Genomic DNA, 21,413 nt, shown 5'->3' with positions numbered 1-21,413 from the left:
CTTCAGTTCGTTTTTCAATAATTTGACCCTAACTTAAACTTAGTTCACACTTTACTCCTAAGCCAGCCCCAAACCCCAAAACAGCACTTCTTCTTATGGCCTTGGGCTTTGAGGCCCATAAGGCGCCGCAGGTCCTCACAACGTAAGTATTTGTTGGAAAAATTGGCCTTACAAGGTGAGAAACACACACAAACACGCGCACACAAGCCTAAGCCCAGAGTCGCTCGCAACAAAATCCATCCATATTGGATGATTTACTGTATTGTGCTCAGCGTGCTTGCTTCTGGGAACAGTAGTGGTCAGGCACTTTCACAGAAGGTGCGAAATATCTGGAAATTGGCTGCGTCACTGAGCTACAAAAGCCTCGAAATAGCTTGTAGAGTTTCTTTTTTTCTCTTTTGGTCCCACTGATTTCCAACAAGAGGAGGTAGAGGGTAAGCAACAGAAAGTCTCTGCACAGCCCTTATTCAATGTATAAAGACAGAATCTATATCTACATTTCAGCAGACATAGATTTTACAATCCCAGTAACTCAGATTATTACATTAAGGTAAATTCCTGGGTGGTCATATCAAAAATTTCCACATACTTTTGTTGGTTTCCATGAAACATTTGCATGTTCGCATGTTGTACTCCTATAATTATGAGCCTAAGTTGCTTTAAAAGGGAAATCTAACTCAACATCTCTGAAATGTACCACATGAAGCCAAAACCAACCAACACATCAGCACAAAAACTTCAACTATAAAGAATTTTGATGAAGTCTGATGATTTGGGGTTCTTTGGGGTCATGAGACCCAAGTTATTCTGGAGTCAACCTGAGGTCATCAGGTGTTTCCGTACCTGATAATCAGGAAGACTCGACTCGGTTGTAACTTTGTTACATTTCCAGCTGCCGCAGTGCTATTTCACACTGCACTGCGTCAAATGAACTCAAACCTTTTGAAAAACCTGTTCACCTGCCTCGCCTGAGGTGGCGCTGCTGCACCAGGAGCCACTGAAGGGAACGACACAAAAACGTCTGAAGAAGACACTGAGCGCAACGTCCTTCTTCACAAAGTGCAAACGGAAATAGACGGTCATAGGAATCCTCGAGCCATTTTTGGCCGCTAGCTAGACACGCACGTTTGTTTTTATTTACCCAGAATGCCCTGCTGTAGTCCGCTTCCTACATGTTGGAGAAGCTTCCGGTACACTTTGCATTCGTATTTGCATTTAAACCACAGCACAGACCAGCTTAATGGAACTGAGATATGTTTATAGGTGGACCAGAGTTCGTTAGCTGTTTTTTGGTCCGCATCAGAGGATAATTGCTCATTCACACCTGTCCAAACGAGCTGATGGTCATTAAAACGGACTAAACAACACTGGTGTGAATGCACCCTTAGGCTATTTTGCAAAAAAAAGATCTTTAGGCACAAAACTGGTAGCGACGAGTTTCACTGTATGTTGCTTTCAAGACTTAGTGGAAACCTAATGGTGCCGGTGTCCATATTAGGCAGAAACTAAGAGTGTGGAAAAAAAAAAAAAATCTCTGCCCAGCGCAGAGAGTTCAGACAGTTTGAGGTCTGTCCGTCCTTTAAATTGGTGAAGCCGGTCCACTCTCCACGCGCATCCTCGGGGGCCACACATGCACACTCCCAGTATCTCTCCTCCTCCTCCTCCTCTCTCGCTTTCTCTTCCTCTCTCAACACACACGCACACACACACACACGGACTCTCTCATATAGGAGGATCCCGGTAGAGAGCCGGAGATTGCACATCCGAGCGAGCACCGAGGCGCACTACTTCTTTAACTTCCTCCCCCTACACTCACACACACACACACACACGCCCACCCACCCCAGCATCAACAGGAACCTACAAATAAAAAAAACGGGCCAGCTCCGGCTTCAGCCTCCTCCAGACACTGACACGCTGCTCATCATCTGTTTCACTCCGGAAATCCTGCGGATTTTTCTCCCTTTTTTTTTTGTCTACCATTATCTTTCTCTCAGCGGATCAATTAAGACGCGGTGCTGCACGGGAAATTTAAAGCGACGGTGTGTTTTAGTGTGCTTTGTAGTGTGTGTGTGTGTGTGTGTGTGGGTGGGTGGGTGCTGCAGTGTTCACCTGCATCCCCGGACTTGGAACGGAGCAACAGCCGCCGCCGGCGCATCAGTGAGGTAAGAGATGCGACCAGCTCCGTTTACCCGCATCATCCCTTCACCGTTCAGCTCCGGCGGGTTTTTTTATTCCTTATTCCTGCGGCGGGGAGTCTTTTTTTTTTTTTTTTTTTTTGCGTGAAATGTAATATTGGAATTCAGTTTGATTTCCATGTTTGTCTGAAAGCAAACCGACGCAAACTCTGCGCAGGATTTGGGATCATTTAGGCGCGATAGTTACTTTTTTTTAAAGTGAATTATTGGTGGATATTTTTTTTTCCCTTCTATTTCCTGTCCTGCCCAGTTTCAGCTCCTCCACTCACCTTGTCCGTGGGCCCTGTGGAAGCCACGGCGGTTACATAAAACTTACATTCATCTTCCGTTCTTCCTCCTCTTCCATCCTCTTCCTCGTCTTTCTCTTTGGCCTGAATTGTGAGGAAAAAACTCACAGATGTGATCAGAAATGTGCAGGATGCACTTATAAAACAAATGGTTAGAATTTAACCCTTTGTGTAATGATTTGTTCAGATTTGATTGAATTTGATTTTAGCCGGTTTTTCTAAGAAGTTACGAAAGAGACTCCGAAATCTACTTACTCAACAAATGACGTTTTTTTTTCTAACATAATTTGCTCGAATTCTTTAAATGACTCAAATCTTGTTCTAAGTTATAACGACCTCAGAACCAACAAGCAAAAAGCTAAATATTACTTTATATTGGAATAATCAAATTGAAGTACAATACATTGCAACAATCCACTAAACAATGAAACAATATGACTAAATCCAGAACTATCTCCCTAAATATGATATCATTCACAAATAGCTAATATTTTCTGTTTACTTTAACTGTAAAAGATTTCAACTAGTTGTTTTGTTTGTTGAGTAAACCCTCCATTAAGCGTAATATTTAAGGAGTTTGTATTGTATTTATTCTGTGGTCCAAATTTTAAAAAAATTGCAAACCTTGTGGATCATCAACAAATTTTAAAGAAACAAGGAAACCTGTGTGTGTGTGCGTGTGTGTGCACTGAAAAAAAGAGGAAGGCGCTCCAACTAAAGGGAAATTATCAAATTTATTTACGCTTGTTTAACTTAATAAATTTAATACATAACATATTTACTTAATTTGATTACTTGTAACAAATTAACTACTTTTTTTTAAGTTGGATTGCCAGTTGTCCTTTTTAAGTGTGTTTAATGGGCCTTTGGGAAACGCCTCTCAGGCTTTTTTATATGTCTGCGAATGCAAAATATGTTATTTGACTTAAACGTAACTAGTTCAGTTTTACAGTGCAACTGCTGTAGGTGTTTTCATAATTTAATGGCTAGAAAACAGGCGCTAAATGCCAGCCGCAGCTCTCTCTCCTGATGCCTGCTCGAAGTGAGACAATCAATAAAATTCCTTTGAATTTTGCCGCCTTTCCGTGTGTGACTCCGGAGAAGTAAGGTGTAGTCGCTGTGGCAGAAATGCTGCTGGTATTGCTTAAAATCATGCTTACAAAAAAGATCTGCGTGTCAAAGGTGAAACACGTCTTTATCCCCAAAGCGGCTTTTTTTTCTCTGCTTCGGGGATAAAAGTCAAGACTAACAAACATTTTTATTAAACTAAGTTGTCTGTTTTAACTTTCTTGTTAAAAAAAAAAGACCAAGACACAATTTGTTTGTGGTCAAGTCATAAAACTGTACTGAAATGGTTGTTCTTTAAAGCCTCGCAAAATAAATTTGAGAACTTTTTAAACCTAACAAGTAGAGTTGTTCAATGCCTAAAACGCACGAGACAAGATATTGAGTTCACGAGACGATACAGGATGGCTTTCTTTTTCTGGTTTCTTAAGATCTCTTCAAACCTTAGGACAGCGCCTCAACTTTTTATATTCTGCAGTGCAACATTTACCATGTCCCTGTTGCTATTAATAGGGTGCGCTGTGATTGTGATGTATCTCAATGTACCCCTAGTGATGCTTTCTGCCTCTTTCAGCATCTGAGCAACTTGCAGTGCTTACATTTTGATCGTGTCTTGTCTGTCTCTCCGTTGCCATTTTATCGTCTCTATTGGAAACTTACAATGATGCCAAACAAAAGTCTAAAGAGTAGTCCCTTGTTGCTAGTGTAACTCCTACTAAAACACCTGCTAAAACGTTAGCAGGCGAAGCCATCCTGACCACAACTAGCTGCTCACCAGACAGCGGTCACCTCAACGAGAACAACTGTGAGGTTTGCTATCGCGAGATCTCGTACAACCACATCTTGTTATACCTCTGTCAATATTACTTAAAAAAAACACAACTAAAATGTGTTGTTCATTGATAACAACTTCATTAAGTTTATGAAGCACAGCATATTTAAGCTAATGCTAAATTTAGCTAAATTTGACTGTAGCATTAGCTCTGTCACAAAACTAGCTAAAGCTTGATAAAAACTGAAATTCCTGCTCCAACAAACCTTCTGTTTTATGGCCGTTCTTAACTTATACTATGACTATTTATTAATGATACAAACCATAAATATATCAGACTTGACATTTATTTATAGACTATGTATACAGAAAATGACTTTGAGTCATCAGCTATCAAAGTGTACAAAATGTCAATCTGGTGGGGACATGAACATGGTTGGGGCTAAACATCCTTTGACAGATGGATCCATTTCTTACCAGAAAAACTCCGTTGCAAAGTGACAAACAAGGGTTGAAATAAAAAAGAGCCAATTTTTGAGCACTTTATGCTAATTTTGTCACCGTTTGCTAACATTTCCATTTTTTAAATAGTTTTACAACATTGTACTTTTTGGGGTTCAATTTGAAATTGTAATTTTGTTTCTTTGTTGTAGTTTTCTCACACTTAAAAAAAAAAATCTGATTCTTGTTTCACTTTATTACTACATTGAAGGTGTACAGGGTCTATTTTGAGGTTGTTTTGTTACACCATAAGTATTTAATGTCCTTATGAAAGTTTTATTACACCGTAGGCATTTAGGATCCTTTGGAAGATGCTTTGTTATTTAGCAGGGGTTTCCGGTTTCTTCTGAAAATGTTTAGTTACCTTGTAGACACTCAGGGTTCTCATGAAGGTTTTGTTACATTGCAGGCAGGATCTGTTAATAGTAGTATTAGTAGCAGGTAATATTTTTTGTGAATTATTTTGTCGTTGTTGGTGTTGTTTTATAGCACTTTTTATTTAGCTAGCATCTTCACAAGTTTGTTTAGTTTTACTGAAGCTCTTTTGTTGTGCCTGTTGTATTACATCTGTCGTTGGTTCTTTCTACTTAAGATGTGGTTGTTCTGCGTTTTAACATGGTTTGTCTTTTTGCTACTGTTTTCTGTCATCATCACTATCTCGCATTCGTGTTCATTCGATTGATTTTTTCTTAGCTAGCCACATTGGCAGACTCTTAGTCTGCTATCCCCTGCGTGTGTACTGGGACCTAGCATGCACACATAATTCATCCATCCAGGCTAATTCCATATCGATTAGACTCTATTGACTGGATATGTCTGAATGCAGACTGGTGTGATATCATCAGTTTTGCTTTTCAGGCGCTCGGTTCTCACCGAAGAGCTGAATAGGTGAGCTGGCTTTAAAAGCTCACACACCGTTTCTAAGCGTCAAGAAGTCTTAGCCCTCCAAATCATCTCCTTGCCAGTTTAGTGAAGAGAAACATCGTCTTTCCTTCTCCGTTTTCACTCTCCGCTGGTCAGAAGAGCTCTGTCTCTTCCTTTCTATTTTTAGCCTCTATTTACAATGCAGTAGCTATAGAAGCAAGAATATCTGCTCACTCTGATCCAGTCTTGTGTCTCTTACATCTTATTATTGTTCCTTATTCTTTATTTTATCTTCCTTTCTTCACTCAGACTCAGAGTTTTTCTGCTTCTTCCATTTTTGGTTCCCTGGCTCATCCGCAGAGAACATGTTAAGCCCTGGCAACACACATATCCCCACACACCCACCGCTTCACGCACACACACACCCCCGCACGCCTGCACACATACAGTAAAAGGGAGTGCTGGAAAGATGGGAGAGTAGAGGGGAGTAAAGGTTAATCTCTGGATGCTCTGACCCAAATTACTATCTGACCTACGTATCACCCCCAAAACAACCACTGCACTGTGCCCTCCTATCTGACACCCAAACTCAGATTATTCTTTTTAAAGCTACACACGCGCTAATACAGACACAAGCTATACCACACTTAAACTGATCAAAAAGCAGGTCTAAGAGACCAAAGAAAGGAGGTTTATTAAAGAAAATGTAACTAACTAATGAAAAGTCCAAGTTAAAGTTGCACTTCAGGTATTCACTTGGTTTCTGTGACTGCTGAGATCTTGCCCACAGGCTCATATTTATAGTACTTATTTTGTTCTAATTGATTCACAGGTGTAAAATTTCACACCACAGTCCAATATTTAGTAGCATTGCACCAATTGGCAAACTACTTACGTATTGTTTTTAAACCTTCTTGTATGATGTCTTTGTCTCATGTTCATGAAGTCTGGACCTCCCTTAGGGATGACATTATTTATCTCCTTTACGCCTCTCTGCCTAGTAAATGTTGAAGGCCTAAGGAACCCTGTGCAATCGAATTTTTCCCAAATATTCTATATATTTTAAAAGAATTTTAAGCTGTGCAGTAAGTGTGCCTGGATAAATTCTCAGGTGATTGGATTGTGAAGATTTTCAGCTTAATTGTTAAATTGGGGAAGATAACTGCAATATCATGTTGTGAATAGTATCCATGGCTTCTGTCAAAATGTGGGTTGATGTATCTTTCATGTTAATACTCTGTGCAGAACGCCATTTTGTTATTATCCATCCATCTCCGTAGGCTAAGCCACATTTTCTACATCCGATTATCAGAAAGACTTTTTGAGTGATGCTCTTTGGTGAACTCCATCTGTTCTTTGACACATACATCACTTCATCCTCCAATCATCCATCTTATTTCTGTGACTTGTGTGTATGCGCCTTTGTGGTGCCTTAACAAAAAGGCGCTTTTCTAATACACATATAAAATCGACCTCCTCCTGGCGACCTTCCCAGTTCTCTTCGCTTTCAACTGGATGCTAGACTCATAAGCCTCTCATATACAAAATTGCCATCAAAGAGCAGGAGTGGGTGCTAGATCACTGCCACGTTTACCAATGGTCTGACATGAGATGATTCACATTTTTACACAAGCTAGGCTTATAGATTGCATTGAATGTGTCAGACCATTGGCACAATTGAGGTTGGTGCCAGAGGACCACTTTGAAGAAGTGTGGTTATAACTAGTCCAGCAAGAGGAAACAAGTTTTCCACCGCAGCAGTTACACTACCTGTTCCTTCTTGGCTCTATTAAAGAACAGGTCTAAATTTCCACAGCCAGATAATATGTTTTGCGCTACACCATTGCTGCGTTTCCACTCACCATAAAATTGCGCAATGAAAACTCGCCAATTTCCCAAAAACTCTTAATTTTTTCAATGAAAAGTTTTTCCACTAAGATGAGGAGGTTTTTGTGGCAGTTGTTGATCGAAATGTGATCAACAACCAAATGTTACTACTGGCAGAAAAGACAAAGAAGATGACAGGAAGTGGTAGGAGGACAATGGCGCGGCATGTTTTTTAGTGACTCGTCACATGAACAAACTTATTCAGGCGTGATTTTAATTGCGTCGCTACTTTAATGGAAAAGCCGCAATTACAAAATTGAGGTTTTTTTGACATTAGCAAAACATTGACAAAGTTTAGCGCACATTTGTAATGGAAGCCACTGAGAACACATTCGAAAGTACCAGTTTCGAGCACAATTTATATATTCAACACTACAGTCTCATGGAAGCGCTATAACGGCTTGGTTTGTATGCTATTGCCTAAGAAGAGAAGAGAAAATTAACCAAAAAAAACAAAAATACAGTGGACCCCATGGTATTCAGAGGTGATGGGGAACGCAATGGTGATAGCGAAAATCCACGAATAATTGAGACCCCATCTAAGAAAACTAATAACTGGCTGTTTCAATAGTTCAGACACCGAATATTGTAGAAACTACCTTAGCACTACCTCAGAAAATAATATCTATAGCCTTTATTGTCTCTGCTATTGGAAGTGCAGCCAGTAAGTGAGAAGGAAAATTTATTTCGATCCTGGATTTGCTTTGTAAATGGCACAGATTTTCTTCCAAAATTTGTAGTTATGTTCCAGAAGAAATCCGTGAATAGGTGAGTATTGGAGCTGGCATCTTCTCACCAGGATGTCAAAGCAGTTTTTGTCTCTGAGAGATGAATAATCCTAAATGGAGCAAATTATTTGGAAAAATACCAACTATCAACCAGTAACCAAACACTTTCTGAGATTCTTTCATTTCTGGCCTGCAGGTAACAAACATACCGTCGTCCAATTCCTGTTATCAGTCGATTCTTCTGACGCCTCCAATCCTTTCTTCATCTGGGAAAATAAAGCAAAGATTTTGAAGTGTATTAGTATTGGACTGGATATTCCCAGATGGCATCGCAGGCGTTTAACTTCAGCACAGTTGGAAAACCTTTGAAGAGGACAGTTTGCTGATAAGATTCGGGTATTTCCTATTATTGATCATCTTTTTAAACCCCACAACTGAAAACGTTCGGCCGTTCCACAAAGACGCCTTTAAACAAATCTTACACTGACTTTATGAAGTCGCCAGTAACGGTGATCATTACAAGCTGCTGGCTGGACCTCACTGAAAGAAAAGGTGGAGAGGCTACTAATGCAAAGAGTAATGGATTAACTGCTTCAAATGTGTGTAAATGCACAGAGAGCACTTAGCGAGAGGGCATTTGTAGAAGACAGCAGGAGACAGACGGACATCGGAAATCTGAGCGCAGTGAAAGGTACAAAGTGAGTCTGCAGCTGAAAGGAAAGCTGAATCGACTAATTATCTGGTCTTCAGCTTTACGGCGTATGATGACACTAAACCAATGGCCCAACGGCAATCTTTCCTTTATTAACATTGTGTTGTGTTTGCGATAGGTCAGAAGATGAATATAGGCAAATTTACATGGCCAGGTACTCAGTAACTCGGCAAGTAATCTGAGACGGCAAGGGAGAAAGGACAATAGAAAAGCAAAGGGAGGATTGTATTATATACTGTACAGGTGGATGAGAATGAAAGAGACAACACTGTTTAGATACGACATCTTTAGAATTTCATGTTCTTGTGTACTGATCAAAAATTCAAACACACCAACACATTAACTTTGTAATATTTAAGCTTCTCTGATGTCCAACTTGTTATTTTCCATTTTTATTACTTAGTTACATTTTCTTGCATTTTCAATTCCTAGAAAGTCCGGTCTGTTTGGATGTATAATCGATGCAGACCAAGCAAGCAAACATCTGGTCCGCATAAAAACCTAGATCTCGCTCGGCTGATTTGAACTCTATCTAGTGCGGTTCAAAAACATATGTTAACACCAGGCGGACTGGAGAACGCTCCAAAAGCAGGAAGTGGATTGTGGTGCACAGCATTCTGGGGAAATACAATAAAACAAGCGTGTGAGTTTAGCGCTAGCAGGAGAAATGGCTTGTGGTCTTTTTCCAAAGACAAACTAGAAATCCTACACTTGCTAAAATCGGACACTACTCCATTTTTATTCACATTTTGTGAAGAGGGAAATTGCTCTCACTGTCTTCTTCAGAGGTCTTTCTGTTGTTTGTTTCCTTTCGTGATTCTTGGTGCAGCGCCACAACAAAGCGAGCGGCTGAACAAGCTTTTCAAAGGGTTTAGTTCGTTTGACACAGTGCAGTGTGAAAATGAACCGCAACAGCTGAAAATGTAACAAATGCTGCCATTTACGTCCCCAGTCAAACTGACTACCGGACTATGGGGCATAAAAACACTCCTGTTGTGCACACTGTGAACCTAGGACTACTAACAAGTCGGTTTTAGGTTTAGGCCTCGTTTACACCAAGCTGCTCTTCAATTGAACTGTAACATTTTTGCTTGTTTACACGACACCGTTAACCGGAGTCTCTCACACAGGCTCTTTTTTGAAAGCAGGACTCAAGTAAAATTTTTTTTGCAACACCCCTCGCTTAGGTGTGAAGTACTCCGCAGGTGGGGAAAATGCACATGCGCAGGACGCGTGGCTTTAGGTTTCAGTCTACGCTGGTACTGGGAGATAATAGCAAAAACTATATGCCATGTTGTGCTACGTAACCTGTTCAGTTCAACACAACTTCTGGTGTGTTACATGAGCGCTTCTTTCATGGCAGACGGAGACGGTTAGTGTTTACAATGAGGTGGACGCTCAGGGTCACAAGCGCATGCGCATTCAATGGTATGCTAAAATCACAGTGCCCTCTAGTGGCCTGACAAGACAACTCATCCAAGGTGTCGAAGCGCCACCATCTGAACGTGGAACTTTTTCCTAGTCAGCATCTGAAGCTACAGGAGGTTTCCAGGCAGCGGCCTCGCGTAAACCTAGACTCAGAATCTACTGTGATTTCAGTGACAGGAACACACGGGCAACCTGCAACACAGCTAGAAATGTAGCAGGAAATAGAAAAAGAGAGCTCTTCAGATACATGTATGGCTAATAAGCATTTGCGAGTAAGGAAATAGGAGGTAGAGTGCTAACAGAGGCATGAAAGAGAAAATGATCGATGGAGTCAGACAAAAGAAAACATCCAGTCCTGCTGCCGTCTCCAGAGGATGCAGCTGAAATCTGATCTAAGGCAGGAAGTGGCCATCACTCTACCTCCCCGTCTGCCTAACACTAGAAGGAGACACACACATCACGGTGTAATATTGCACCTGATGTTTTCCTCTTATTACCTAAAGGACACACGCGACTGGCCTATTAATTAACTGCTGTTTTAATCTCTGTTACTCGCGCTCCAGCGTCTGTTGAAACCACATCTTTTTCCCTCTTTAATTGGATTTTTACAACAATGTGCAAAGAAAAGGGGATCACCATTCTCTTTTAGGTAATAAGTAGTCGCTCTTTCGTTTTATAGAAGAGGAGTCACAGGTATAGCTCTGGGCTTTTTCTAGCAGTTGGCAGTGACAATAAAAGTTTTTATGTAGAGCAAATGAAAATGAGAATAATGGGAGAAAATCCATGGATTTGTAGAAGAAAAAAAAAGCACTCAGCACATTTGTAAATATGCAAAGCAGTCTGCACTTTATCATCCTTCAGGTTATGGCTCAGCGTTTTAGAAGTGAGGGTCTGCCAAAAAAAATGTAAGCCGGTAATATCTTACCTGATAACGCTTTATGTTTTTATTTGGCATAGAACCAGACTAGAGGCCTAAACTGAGAGAAGTTCAAAACAATTTCAATATTGATTTATTGTTGTTATGATGAATACTAATTGATGATGTTTTCTTTTTTTTGTTTTTTTTAAACTGTCCTTATTGTCGGGATTGCTGCTTTTACTATTTTCTTCACACTTTATTCAATAAGAGTATCAATAAATATAAATACATTTGATACAAAGCTCACTTCCTTATATGGCTGGTGTCCAGAAGAAAAGTATTACAAACTATACGTTTTTTATTTGTGTTTATGATTGCTGTGCCATCCACACAGTTACCTAAAAAGATGTGATAAATAGTTCTTATAATCATTTTTATCGTCATCACAATACTACTAGGAAATATCGTGACAAAACGTTAAAGTCCACAACGCCCACCCCAAGTTTAAGATGAAAAAATGGAGCAGTGTTGAAACCACATGTTTGTAAAACCAGTCATGCTGATTTCCTATCACTGGAAGGAAGTTTATATTTTCTTATCATATTTTTTTTATTGGGTTTTGCAGTTTATTTCGGTCCGGATTAAGAGGGAATTTGTTGGAAGAGGTAGGACGTGGCTGCTGAAGGTGTTCAGCGCTTGACTCCCACTCGGAGGTTTGGGGTTTGAGTCCCACTGGAGACGTTCTGTTTTTAGGTTTTGCCTATGCCGGGGGTTTTGTGTGGGAGGAGCCAAGCGGGCAGCAGGACATTTATCCTCCACATTATTTGTTGGTTTTGTCTTTACCAGAGTTCTACCTCAGCTTTAACATGGACTCAAATGAATGATAAAAACAATGAATGTAAAGATGAAAAATATTAACTATGAAAGTTATTTTTAATCACACTTCCCATTCGGTGAAATAGAGAGTAAATTCAAATGTTCTGCCTCTGCATTCACTAAATCCTCACTTGCATAAAGGACAAGGCCTAAAAAGTCTTTCTTTTTTCTGTGTTGAAGCATCTCAGCTTTTAGTGCACATGAGATCCCCCATCATCTGAAGCTCACACAGATATGGCTGCGCATATTGTTACACAAGTAGAAGGAGAAAGACGAGAGGGGCACAGTGTCACTGGGACGGTTTAATGGCTACAGAATGTGGGTGTGGAGTGAGAACAGAAGTCAGGAAAAAACCCAGCAGGAAGAGGATGAAGGCCAGATTATAGCGAGGCGATAACCACAGCCATGTTTGGCAGTCTGGAGTTTTCTAGCATGCTGCTCATATTTGTTTTTATTGGTTTTTGATGTTCAGATCCATGTATGTTATAATCTTAAAACGTAGATATTATATATTTTCTTTTACACACAGCGTCATTTTATAGCACAGTAGAGTAATTATGTTCCCTTCAGTTGTTATAAAAATCCAGTACATATCAAAAATAACAAAAGAAATGTGTCTTCTCAGTTTAGCGCCTTGAAATTGGCCCCTGTCTCTTTAAGAAGCATCTCACTATCTCGGAGCTGACAGTTTCATTTCATTGTTTATATGTAGCTAAGCAATAAAGGGTTTTTTGTCACTGAGCAGAAAAAATTCCACGTATTTATGTTTCAATTGTTATCAGTATCAACTGATATGAAATGCTTATATTGCTTTTTTTTTTTTTTGCCACGTCACCCGGCCCTACAAAACGCTTTAATGGTTTGGAAATCTTTACTTTTTGAAACCTTGGTATACACTGCAGTGGGAAAGTATTTGCTGTCTTAAGAAATGTATTTGATTTTCGATTTTTTCTTTTGTCACATTGAAATCTTTCAGATCGTTAAGCAAATATAATACCTGACATAAGTAACCTGAGGCAATACAAAATTCTGTTTTTAAATTATGTCAATTGATTTAAGTTATCAAAAGAGACATTATTCAACATCATTCAGTGTCATTCTGTACCATGCTATACCACGCCGTGCTGCGCTACGCACCATATCTCTTTACTAGTAACTTGAGTTGAAAAGTAGACAACAATTTCAATCAATTATTGGCCTACATGTCATTGTCTGTATGCTGACTTGATGCCTGCAGTCAGTTAGACTTTACTGACATCAAAATGTGAAAGAAAAAATTGTCTCTTAAAGAAGCAAATTTCGCCACCGGATGTTCTGTTTGCCTTTCACACGTTTTTCTTGCCTCAGTAATCTCTCCAGTCTCCGTGGATGTAAAGGTGAGAGGAAGGTTCGGTCACACATAGACTTGCATGGGAATTGGGACGGTGCAAAAGTACATGCTGTTCTTTTTCTTCTTTCTGGCAGGAAAATCCAAATGTTTTCCAGTTTCTCTCTCTATGTCTTCTACTAATCTACTTTACCATGATTAACCCTGATGGAAAGAAATTAAAAGTGTTTCTACCTCTGAAGAAGAAATGAAAATTTTAACAAGATTACTAAGAGAAATGGATTTTGCTTTCCAGTTTTTAGAGGATACAAATGCATCCTATGGGGTAGTAGCTGTAACTGCTCAGCAGCAAGCCAGTTGTTCTTTGTTGTGATCTTGCCACAGGGCACTGATGTATGGAGTCGGCTTCCTGTTTGAACAGTGTGCTATATAAATATAACTCTGGTCTCATCTCTATATGTGCAGGTAGAACAACCCTATATCAAGCTGCAGCCATGGATGAGATGGACCTGCCCCAGATGAAGAAGGAGGTGGAGAGCCTCAAATACCAGCTGGCCTTCAAACGAGAGAAATCCTCCAAAACGGTCACAGAGTGAGTATATACTGTAGGTCTTAGCTGCAAACCTTTACAGAGAAACGTCTGTAAGGTCTGACTGTACAGTATTCATACTTGTACACCCAAGCATGCCACATCATGTTATACCATACTGCACCACACCATAATATGTCATAGTATCCCATCATACCATACCATACCATATCATGCATACTATACCATATTATACTATACCATAACATACCATACCTTAACATACCTTAACATACCTTAACATACCATGTCATATTATACCAATCTATACCATAACATACCATACCATATCATGCATACTATACCATACCATAACATAACATAACATACCATAATATGCCATAGTATATCATCATACTATACCATACCATTCCACACCATACCATACTGGGAATAAAAAAAAAATTTTTTTCATTTCTTTCTTTCTTCAAAGTTTGGTCAAGTGGATTGAGGACGGCGTTCCTGAGGATCCCTTTCTAAACCCAGAGCTGATGAAGAACAACCCATGGGTGGAGAAAGGCAAATGCATCCTCCTCTAGGGAGAAGAAGCATACATCCTCCGAGGATCACCCATGTCAACAGTAACCCTACAGATGACCCCTGAAGCCGACCCGGACTGTGAGGGCAGTGGCCGGACAGCGCCCAATGTGCCCTCACCATGAATGTAGTACAGCTGTTACCCCCCACCTCACCCTAGACACACGCACACACAACCACAAGGGCACAGAAACACTCACTGACACTCGCACACATCATCGCTCTAAACCTTGTCTGACTCTTTCTCTGCAAGTTTATTCCTTGCCACGGCAATCTAGCATTACTATGATATGAGAGCAACAATCATTACTTGTACTACACTGGTTTGTATGAATATACTGTTTGATTATTTATTTATTCTGCTGCCAATTGCAATCTTGTTTTTTTTTAAGTCCCACTTTAACGCGTTAGTGATGTGTAATACAATGTTGAATCACATTCTCACTGCCAGACTGACTGTAGGTGGAAGAAATGTAACACTTTCAATATCATTAAAAACATCTTCATATTTACTTACTTTTAACTCAAATGAGAGATTTCCCAAGTAAGAGATTAGCAAAAGAAAAAAAAACTTACTAAAACAGAGAGTTCACCAATAATAATGCTTAACAGTGAGTAAGTAACTCTTTCAGTGTAATTGACATAGATTGACATAAAATACTGATGTTAAGAATAGCAGAGAAAGATTTTGTAAATCATAACAGCTTAGTTACGTTATCTGTTAGCAAACAGTTCAATTTAGGTTCAATCCATGCTAACAAAATAGTCTGTAGAATGGAGCATGCAAGTGGAGATGTTGAATGACCCGTTTTAAAGTTTGGGGGGGAAAAAAAGTCTTTTTGAAAATTCTTGATGATGAACTGGTAGCCCACTTTGTGCAGATTGCTTCCCAAGCAAGACCAACAAATTAGCCATTATCATGGGTTTTTATGATCTGCTTCAGTTTGTTTTCCCTCTGTCACCATAAAATTCAATTGCAAGCAAGGAACTGAAACCATGTGCTATCTGCATGCTAGCCCTACATTAGGCGTAATGTTAGTCCTTTAAAATAACTGACATCTATTAGTATGGTATTGGTAATTAAACTTTTCACTAGAGTTGTAAAATTTGTTTGGTTAATTGTTTTTGAGACACTCTTGTTATCTTTCAGACTGATGGACGTTAGCAACATTATGTTTTGCTTTTTGAGATCTTTTAGCCTACTTCATGTTGCCAGAAAGGCACTACTTAAGTGATTTCTTAATGCTACAGATCTGGCAGTCATCACGCCTAGGGCTGAAATGAAGAAAAAAAATATCTACTTCGAAAAATATCCATAGAGGTGTAGTTTGGGTTTTCAGTATAAAAGCTAACTTAATAATTTACTAGCTGTCCAGTCCTTACAAAATGTAACAGCCAAGCATACTGAAATGCAACAAAACGTCTTATTAGCAAAGTTAGCGTAGCATAAACGTGAAAGTCATTTAGTATGGCTTGTTTAAACAACAACAACAACAACAACAACAAAAGAATGAACATTTGGACAAGTGAAATACAATTTTTTTAAAAAACACCCCCCACGAATTGTAAAAAGAAGTTTTGTCTTAGCATTATATTTAGGCACCTCACAATACAACAGTAGCCCCTTTGCTGAAGCACACAGAGTAAATGGTCACCAAATGATTCACCTGCCACACTGAGAAACACAAAGAGAGCAAAAGGAGTCAAAATGATTGGATATACAGTAGCTGCCTGGACTGGGGCAGAGGGTGAATAATCCACTGCTTTGTACAGGGGCTACAAAACACTTAAACACTTTTACAATTATTTAGGCCAATGAGCTGCCCAACATTTATTTCATAAGCATAATGAAAACATTTGTCTTAGGTGAAGATATCATATAACAACACAGCGATCAATGTAAATGTAGCTAGTAGCCTGCTGCTTGCTAAGTGTGCTGCTACAGGTCCAAGTAGCTAATGTTGTCCTGTGGTGTAAAAATCTGACTTTTGCCCTATGAGACTGTTCAACAAGAAATCTCTTAAACAACCACTGTAGTTGTTACACTCTCCTATTGAATGTGGCTACTACAGCTGATTGAAGAATACCTCCGCGAGTATACTTAGCGACGTTTGTGCAGACTATGCTAGCACCCGAGCTGCTTCCGAAACTAGCTTCCTGTTATGTAGGACTGCTGCCCTGTTCAGATAAAAAAAAAAAAAAAACTTCATTTCAAGGACAATCACCATATTGAAATTTAGCTTGAATGTCATGGCGTCGGCAGTTCTCCAAGCGCAGTCATAGCAAAGTGAAACTCTGGGTCTCTGGGGCGGGTTTAGGTTTCTGCTCCCTCTCATCCTGAACCACAGCCCCTAAAGACCACGCACAACCGCGGAGACCAACGCAAGAAACCTTTCACATGCATCCCTCCTCACATGTATAGACGGACCCCTTTAACTTATTAACTTATTTATTTATTTATTGAAGAGAACTTTCCTTAACCTTAAGCTTTTTTATATAGTCGCAACCTTTCCTCTTTATGTCCTCCTCAAAAAAATAAAAAAACACAAATAAAAAAATAAAAGAAAATCACAACAACAAAAAAAAGCTCCACCTTGCCAGATCACCATCTACGACTGCCTTGTACACAGTTTCCTTAAAACCAGAATGTAAATATGTGGCATGAGGTTCCGACATCACTGCTGACCTCAGAGGTGGCCTGTGAGTGCATGTGACTGCAGTCTTGTGTTTATGTGTGCATACTTTCAGAAACAAATCTGGACAAGAGGCTCCCATGTGGGCTGCGAAGCGCAAATGCAGCTGCATCACACACGGGCGCGCACATGGGGGGGCTGAACAGATCAGCAACGACATACACTCACACACACACACACACACACCAATGCACGCTACTCAGTGAGAATGTGTACCAAGGGAAGTTTGGCAAGGACAATGGAGTCTGGACGCGACTTGGGACAGCAGAGCTTCACATCTTCTATGTACTGTATTAAGATTCAGTTTATGTTTCAGCGGCTGCTCCCGGGAGGTGTACTCTACTTCCAATTGAGTTTGAATTATATCTAAACTTTCTTCTTTTTTTTCTTTTTTTTGCTATCAAGAGTTGTTAAGTAAGTTTAGTCTACACACGGGCTGTGAAAGCATGTTTTACAGTCCAAAAATGTCTTAACCATAACAGCAAAACTTAAAAAATACCAGTTGAGTTCAAAGTGACAGCCCTACACAATGCAAGTAATGTCAAAACATAAAGGAAAAAAAATGCTATATTTGTTATTCCACAAAAAGTATCAGAAAAGGAATGTTTAAGTACTCCAAGGAATTTCCTTTTCTGTAAAATGATCCCTATGCAATAAATGGGCCAACACCATAGTATGAGAAGCATTTCCATACCGTGACACTTACCGCGTTTCTATCAATGTTTTTTTTATTAATTCTCATTTGAAAATATCTTATATGACTGAAACAGCAAAATTTGAAATAACTTACTCAATTTCACAAAAATGTTTTTACACTCGCTTGAGGCGGTTTTTATCTTTTTTTTTTTTTTACAAAAAAACAGAGACAATGCCGTAAAGGGAAGACAAAAAAACATTTGCTGATGCGCTCTGATGTAGCGACCTTTCACCTCACTTGACTGATCATTTGTTTCTGCTGTTGCCGTTTGCAGTTATTTCTCCAGACATCATGTAACGTCGCAGAAACTGGGTGACATTACAGAACGTTTACAACTTGGCCGACAGCAACACATTCCTGAAAACCTCTCTCTATTTTTCTGGGACATGTGGTCCATGCTAGTTCACGACCTCTACTTCCTGTTTATTACAACCATGTGTAGCGTCAATATCTAACAAAGTCACGTTTTGCATAGCCTGGTTGATTTGCTCCAAACCAATAGTAAGAAAAATGCCTATTTTGCATTTTCTTTTTTGCGACATTTTAAAGCATTCGCTCAAAATTCATATGATAATTGAACGGACCTATAGCTACTGTCTATAACTCCTAGACCTAAATAGACTAACTTTGCATGGACCTTTGTAATCTCTTTAACACGTAATTTTTTTTCAACAGTGATATTTGCTTTTTCACCCTTAAATAAACGCTGCCTCTTTGACGCCATGTTTTCCCCCACACAATTAATGACCTCAGTAGTTGAACTCCATGCAGCTGTTGTTCAAACGGACCGCTTTCAGTGAATCTGTTGCATGGAGCCAGCCGCGTGGCTGTTGGGTCTGTTAGTTTCTACTACTATACAACACCTGCTAGTAAACAATTGGTAATGTGGAAAAGTTTGTGAATCAGTAGTCCAGTGAAAGCAGTCATTGGACTAGTGATTGGAGTAGAAGTGCTATTACTTTGAACACAACCGAATCCGCAAACCGCAATCTCAGCAAAGATCTAGAACAATGTTCCTACTATGGAAGAGCTTCCATTGACTTTGGATTTGCTTCTGGGCTTCTTTGTACCGTCCACCTGAGTCCCTCCGATTATTGTCTTCAATTCTGTAATTTAAAATTAGTCCTAATGGGATCACATGGAAAAGCACCAAATTGTCTGGACTAAACCTACAAAAGACGTACATGAGAGGACTCCTGCCTCTGTCTGTCCCTCGTCTGTTTCACGTCCTGCTTCTGTAGCTTTACGTGTTTGGTTTGTTTTTCGATGATCTGAACTTGGATGTGGATGTCTAATATTACAACATTACGACTGTATAAGACCTTGTCTAGATATTTAGCAACATATTCTATGTGGGAGTGCTTTGGAAAAATTATGCATCAGATCAAAAAGTCCTAGTATAAGAATGACAATGAGCAATAAATTATAGACCGTTTTTTTATTGAATGTTTTACAAAAACATTTACCTTACTGAATAAAGTAGAAGATTTTTAGACAATCTGGTTGTCCTGGGTGTTTTTTTATGCTTTGGCGCAATAAGTTCTTCTGTCGTACTAGAGATCCTCCTGCTGACGCAGAGATGGCCTCCAAGGACAAACGAAGTCTGGAAACTGAGGCAGGATTTATTAAAGACTTGTTTTCATCTTTCAGCAGGACAAAAGCATTAAACGTTCAATCAGGGTAACAACGGATCGGTTTAGATCAGAGATGCACGATGTATCGGCATCAACATCGGTATTGGACGATGTTAGTCATTTTTCAACATATCAGTATCCTGATAAGCAGAACCTGGTCGATATGAACATGGTGGTCATGAACTAATGTAGGTGATGTGGTTGCTTTTATAGTGTGAAAATTGGAGAAAAATATAGGATATCAGTAAATATCGGTTATCGACCAAAACAGCAGTAATAATATCAGACATCAATATTGGCTCAAGTTTCTTTGAGCCAAAATTGGCTAAAAGACTTGAAAATTGATGCTGACAGATGTTCTCCACCCAGTTTGACACAAGCTGAGCCAATTTGTAGAGAAAAATACATGCTGCACTTTTCAGAAATGTTAACATTATGCAATAGATTGTGTTAGTCTTTCCTGTACGATCCCAATAAAATACACAGAAGTTTGAATTTATGGCGTGACAAAACGTGTTGGACTTGAAGAGGTGTGAGTATTTTTTTCAACCACCGCACCCACACCTCAAATGATGGTACACGATAAGGTCACAGAGTGTTGGAGTGACGGGAAAAACGAGGCGGCTGAGGAAAATACAGATTTATTGCAACTGATCTGCAAGATTTCCTCATCTACTGCAGCCGCCGTCTGTTTTTCTAACGATAATTACTTAAATGAATGTGTTAACCTTATTGTTTACCATAGTGGATCAAATTTCGACTCATGTCTGCTGAAAAACAGAATGCTGGGCAGTAGAACAGACCACAAAGAAAAAGACAACGCAAAGACTTCCTCCGCTCTACACAAGAACCGGGAAAACCTCTGATATGAATAATCATGAATCATGAATAATAAAGAACGGAATATACGGGAAGACTTTTCACCTCCTGTCAGAACTTTTTGGTCTCTCTATTTCTGTCCAATCCGACTCTTTACTCAGTGTCAGTCCACAAGGTGGATTTTAAAATATGAATGGATGTAGCAAAATATAATTACTCATCTCTATAACAAAAAAAATGTGTGTAATAGATTGAAATATGTAATTAATTTCATATCTAATTTTGATGAAGCTTTCTCTCCTTGAACGTTCTTTTGAGACGCACCATTGTTCAGGCGAAAGGTCACTGAAAGAAAATGTATTTGGCTTGTAATTTGACTGAATTTGACTTTTTAAAGAGGCAGTTAAACCTCATGTTACCAACCAGGCTTTCTGCTCTGTTGTGTAAGACCATCTGATACCAAATTAGCTATTTGTTCAGTAGGTTAAAATCGAATTTCTTATAGCATATTCATTGTTCTCTACTTAAAAAACTCAAAGTTAATTTTGTCCAGCATGATTTACTTTTATCTACATGAAGTGTTCTCCAGTGACTTGCTAAATGTTAGTGGATCAACTCTCAGAATTCAGATAAGCTAGCATCTGCTATCAGATTCCTGCCTGCATGTTTAGGTCTGCTTCACACTGACTCCTGAAACCTGCAGGTGAAGTCTGCTACAGTAGAGTGACTGTACTAGCTTTTTTTTTTTTTTCAAAGATGAGTCTGGACTGCATTTGCTTAAAACTGCATATGCAAATCTGTGTAAACTCGATGCATTAGCTCAGGTTTCCAGGCTTAAGCATGACTCTGCTCGGCTTTCTGACCAAACAGATTTAAAGAGGAGCAGCGAAAGCTAACGAGGCGGACTAGCAGGGCTCGCTAACAACTGATGGTGTCATCC

The 21,413-nt window shown here is 39.4% G+C and overlaps 1 protein-coding gene across 1 annotated transcript; it reads left to right on the top strand.

Annotated features, from left to right (window-relative positions):
- The first annotated feature begins 1,694 nt into the window (after positions 1 to 1,694).
- LOC102219229 (guanine nucleotide-binding protein G(I)/G(S)/G(O) subunit gamma-13-like) lies at positions 1,695 to 19,518 on the top strand. Its single transcript, XM_005802783.2, has 3 exons — positions 1,695 to 2,165; positions 13,970 to 14,096; positions 14,527 to 19,518. Exons 2-3 carry the CDS (start codon positions 13,999 to 14,001, stop codon positions 14,630 to 14,632), a joined length of 204 nt encoding a protein of 67 aa, XP_005802840.1. The 5' UTR covers positions 1,695 to 2,165; positions 13,970 to 13,998; the 3' UTR covers positions 14,633 to 19,518.
- The last annotated feature ends 1,895 nt before the right edge of the window (positions 19,519 to 21,413 follow it).

This window comes from Xiphophorus maculatus, chromosome 16 (genome assembly GCF_002775205.1).
Source record: "Xiphophorus maculatus strain JP 163 A chromosome 16, X_maculatus-5.0-male, whole genome shotgun sequence".
Taxonomy (NCBI): Eukaryota; Metazoa; Chordata; class Actinopteri; order Cyprinodontiformes; family Poeciliidae; genus Xiphophorus; species Xiphophorus maculatus.
Note: the sequence above shows the minus strand (reverse complement) of the source record. Positions and strands in the feature narration are given on the sequence as shown.

Excerpts from the sequence above, each read along its gene's own strand:
- LOC102219229 (XM_005802783.2), top strand. The coding sequence starts at position 13,999 with ATGGATGAGATGGACCTGCCCCAGATGAAGAAGGAGGTGGAGAGCCTC. Across the intron at positions 14,097-14,526 it reads TCCTCCAAAACGGTCACAGA|TTTGGTCAAGTGGATTGAGG; the intron begins GTGAGTATATAC and ends CTTTCTTCAAAG.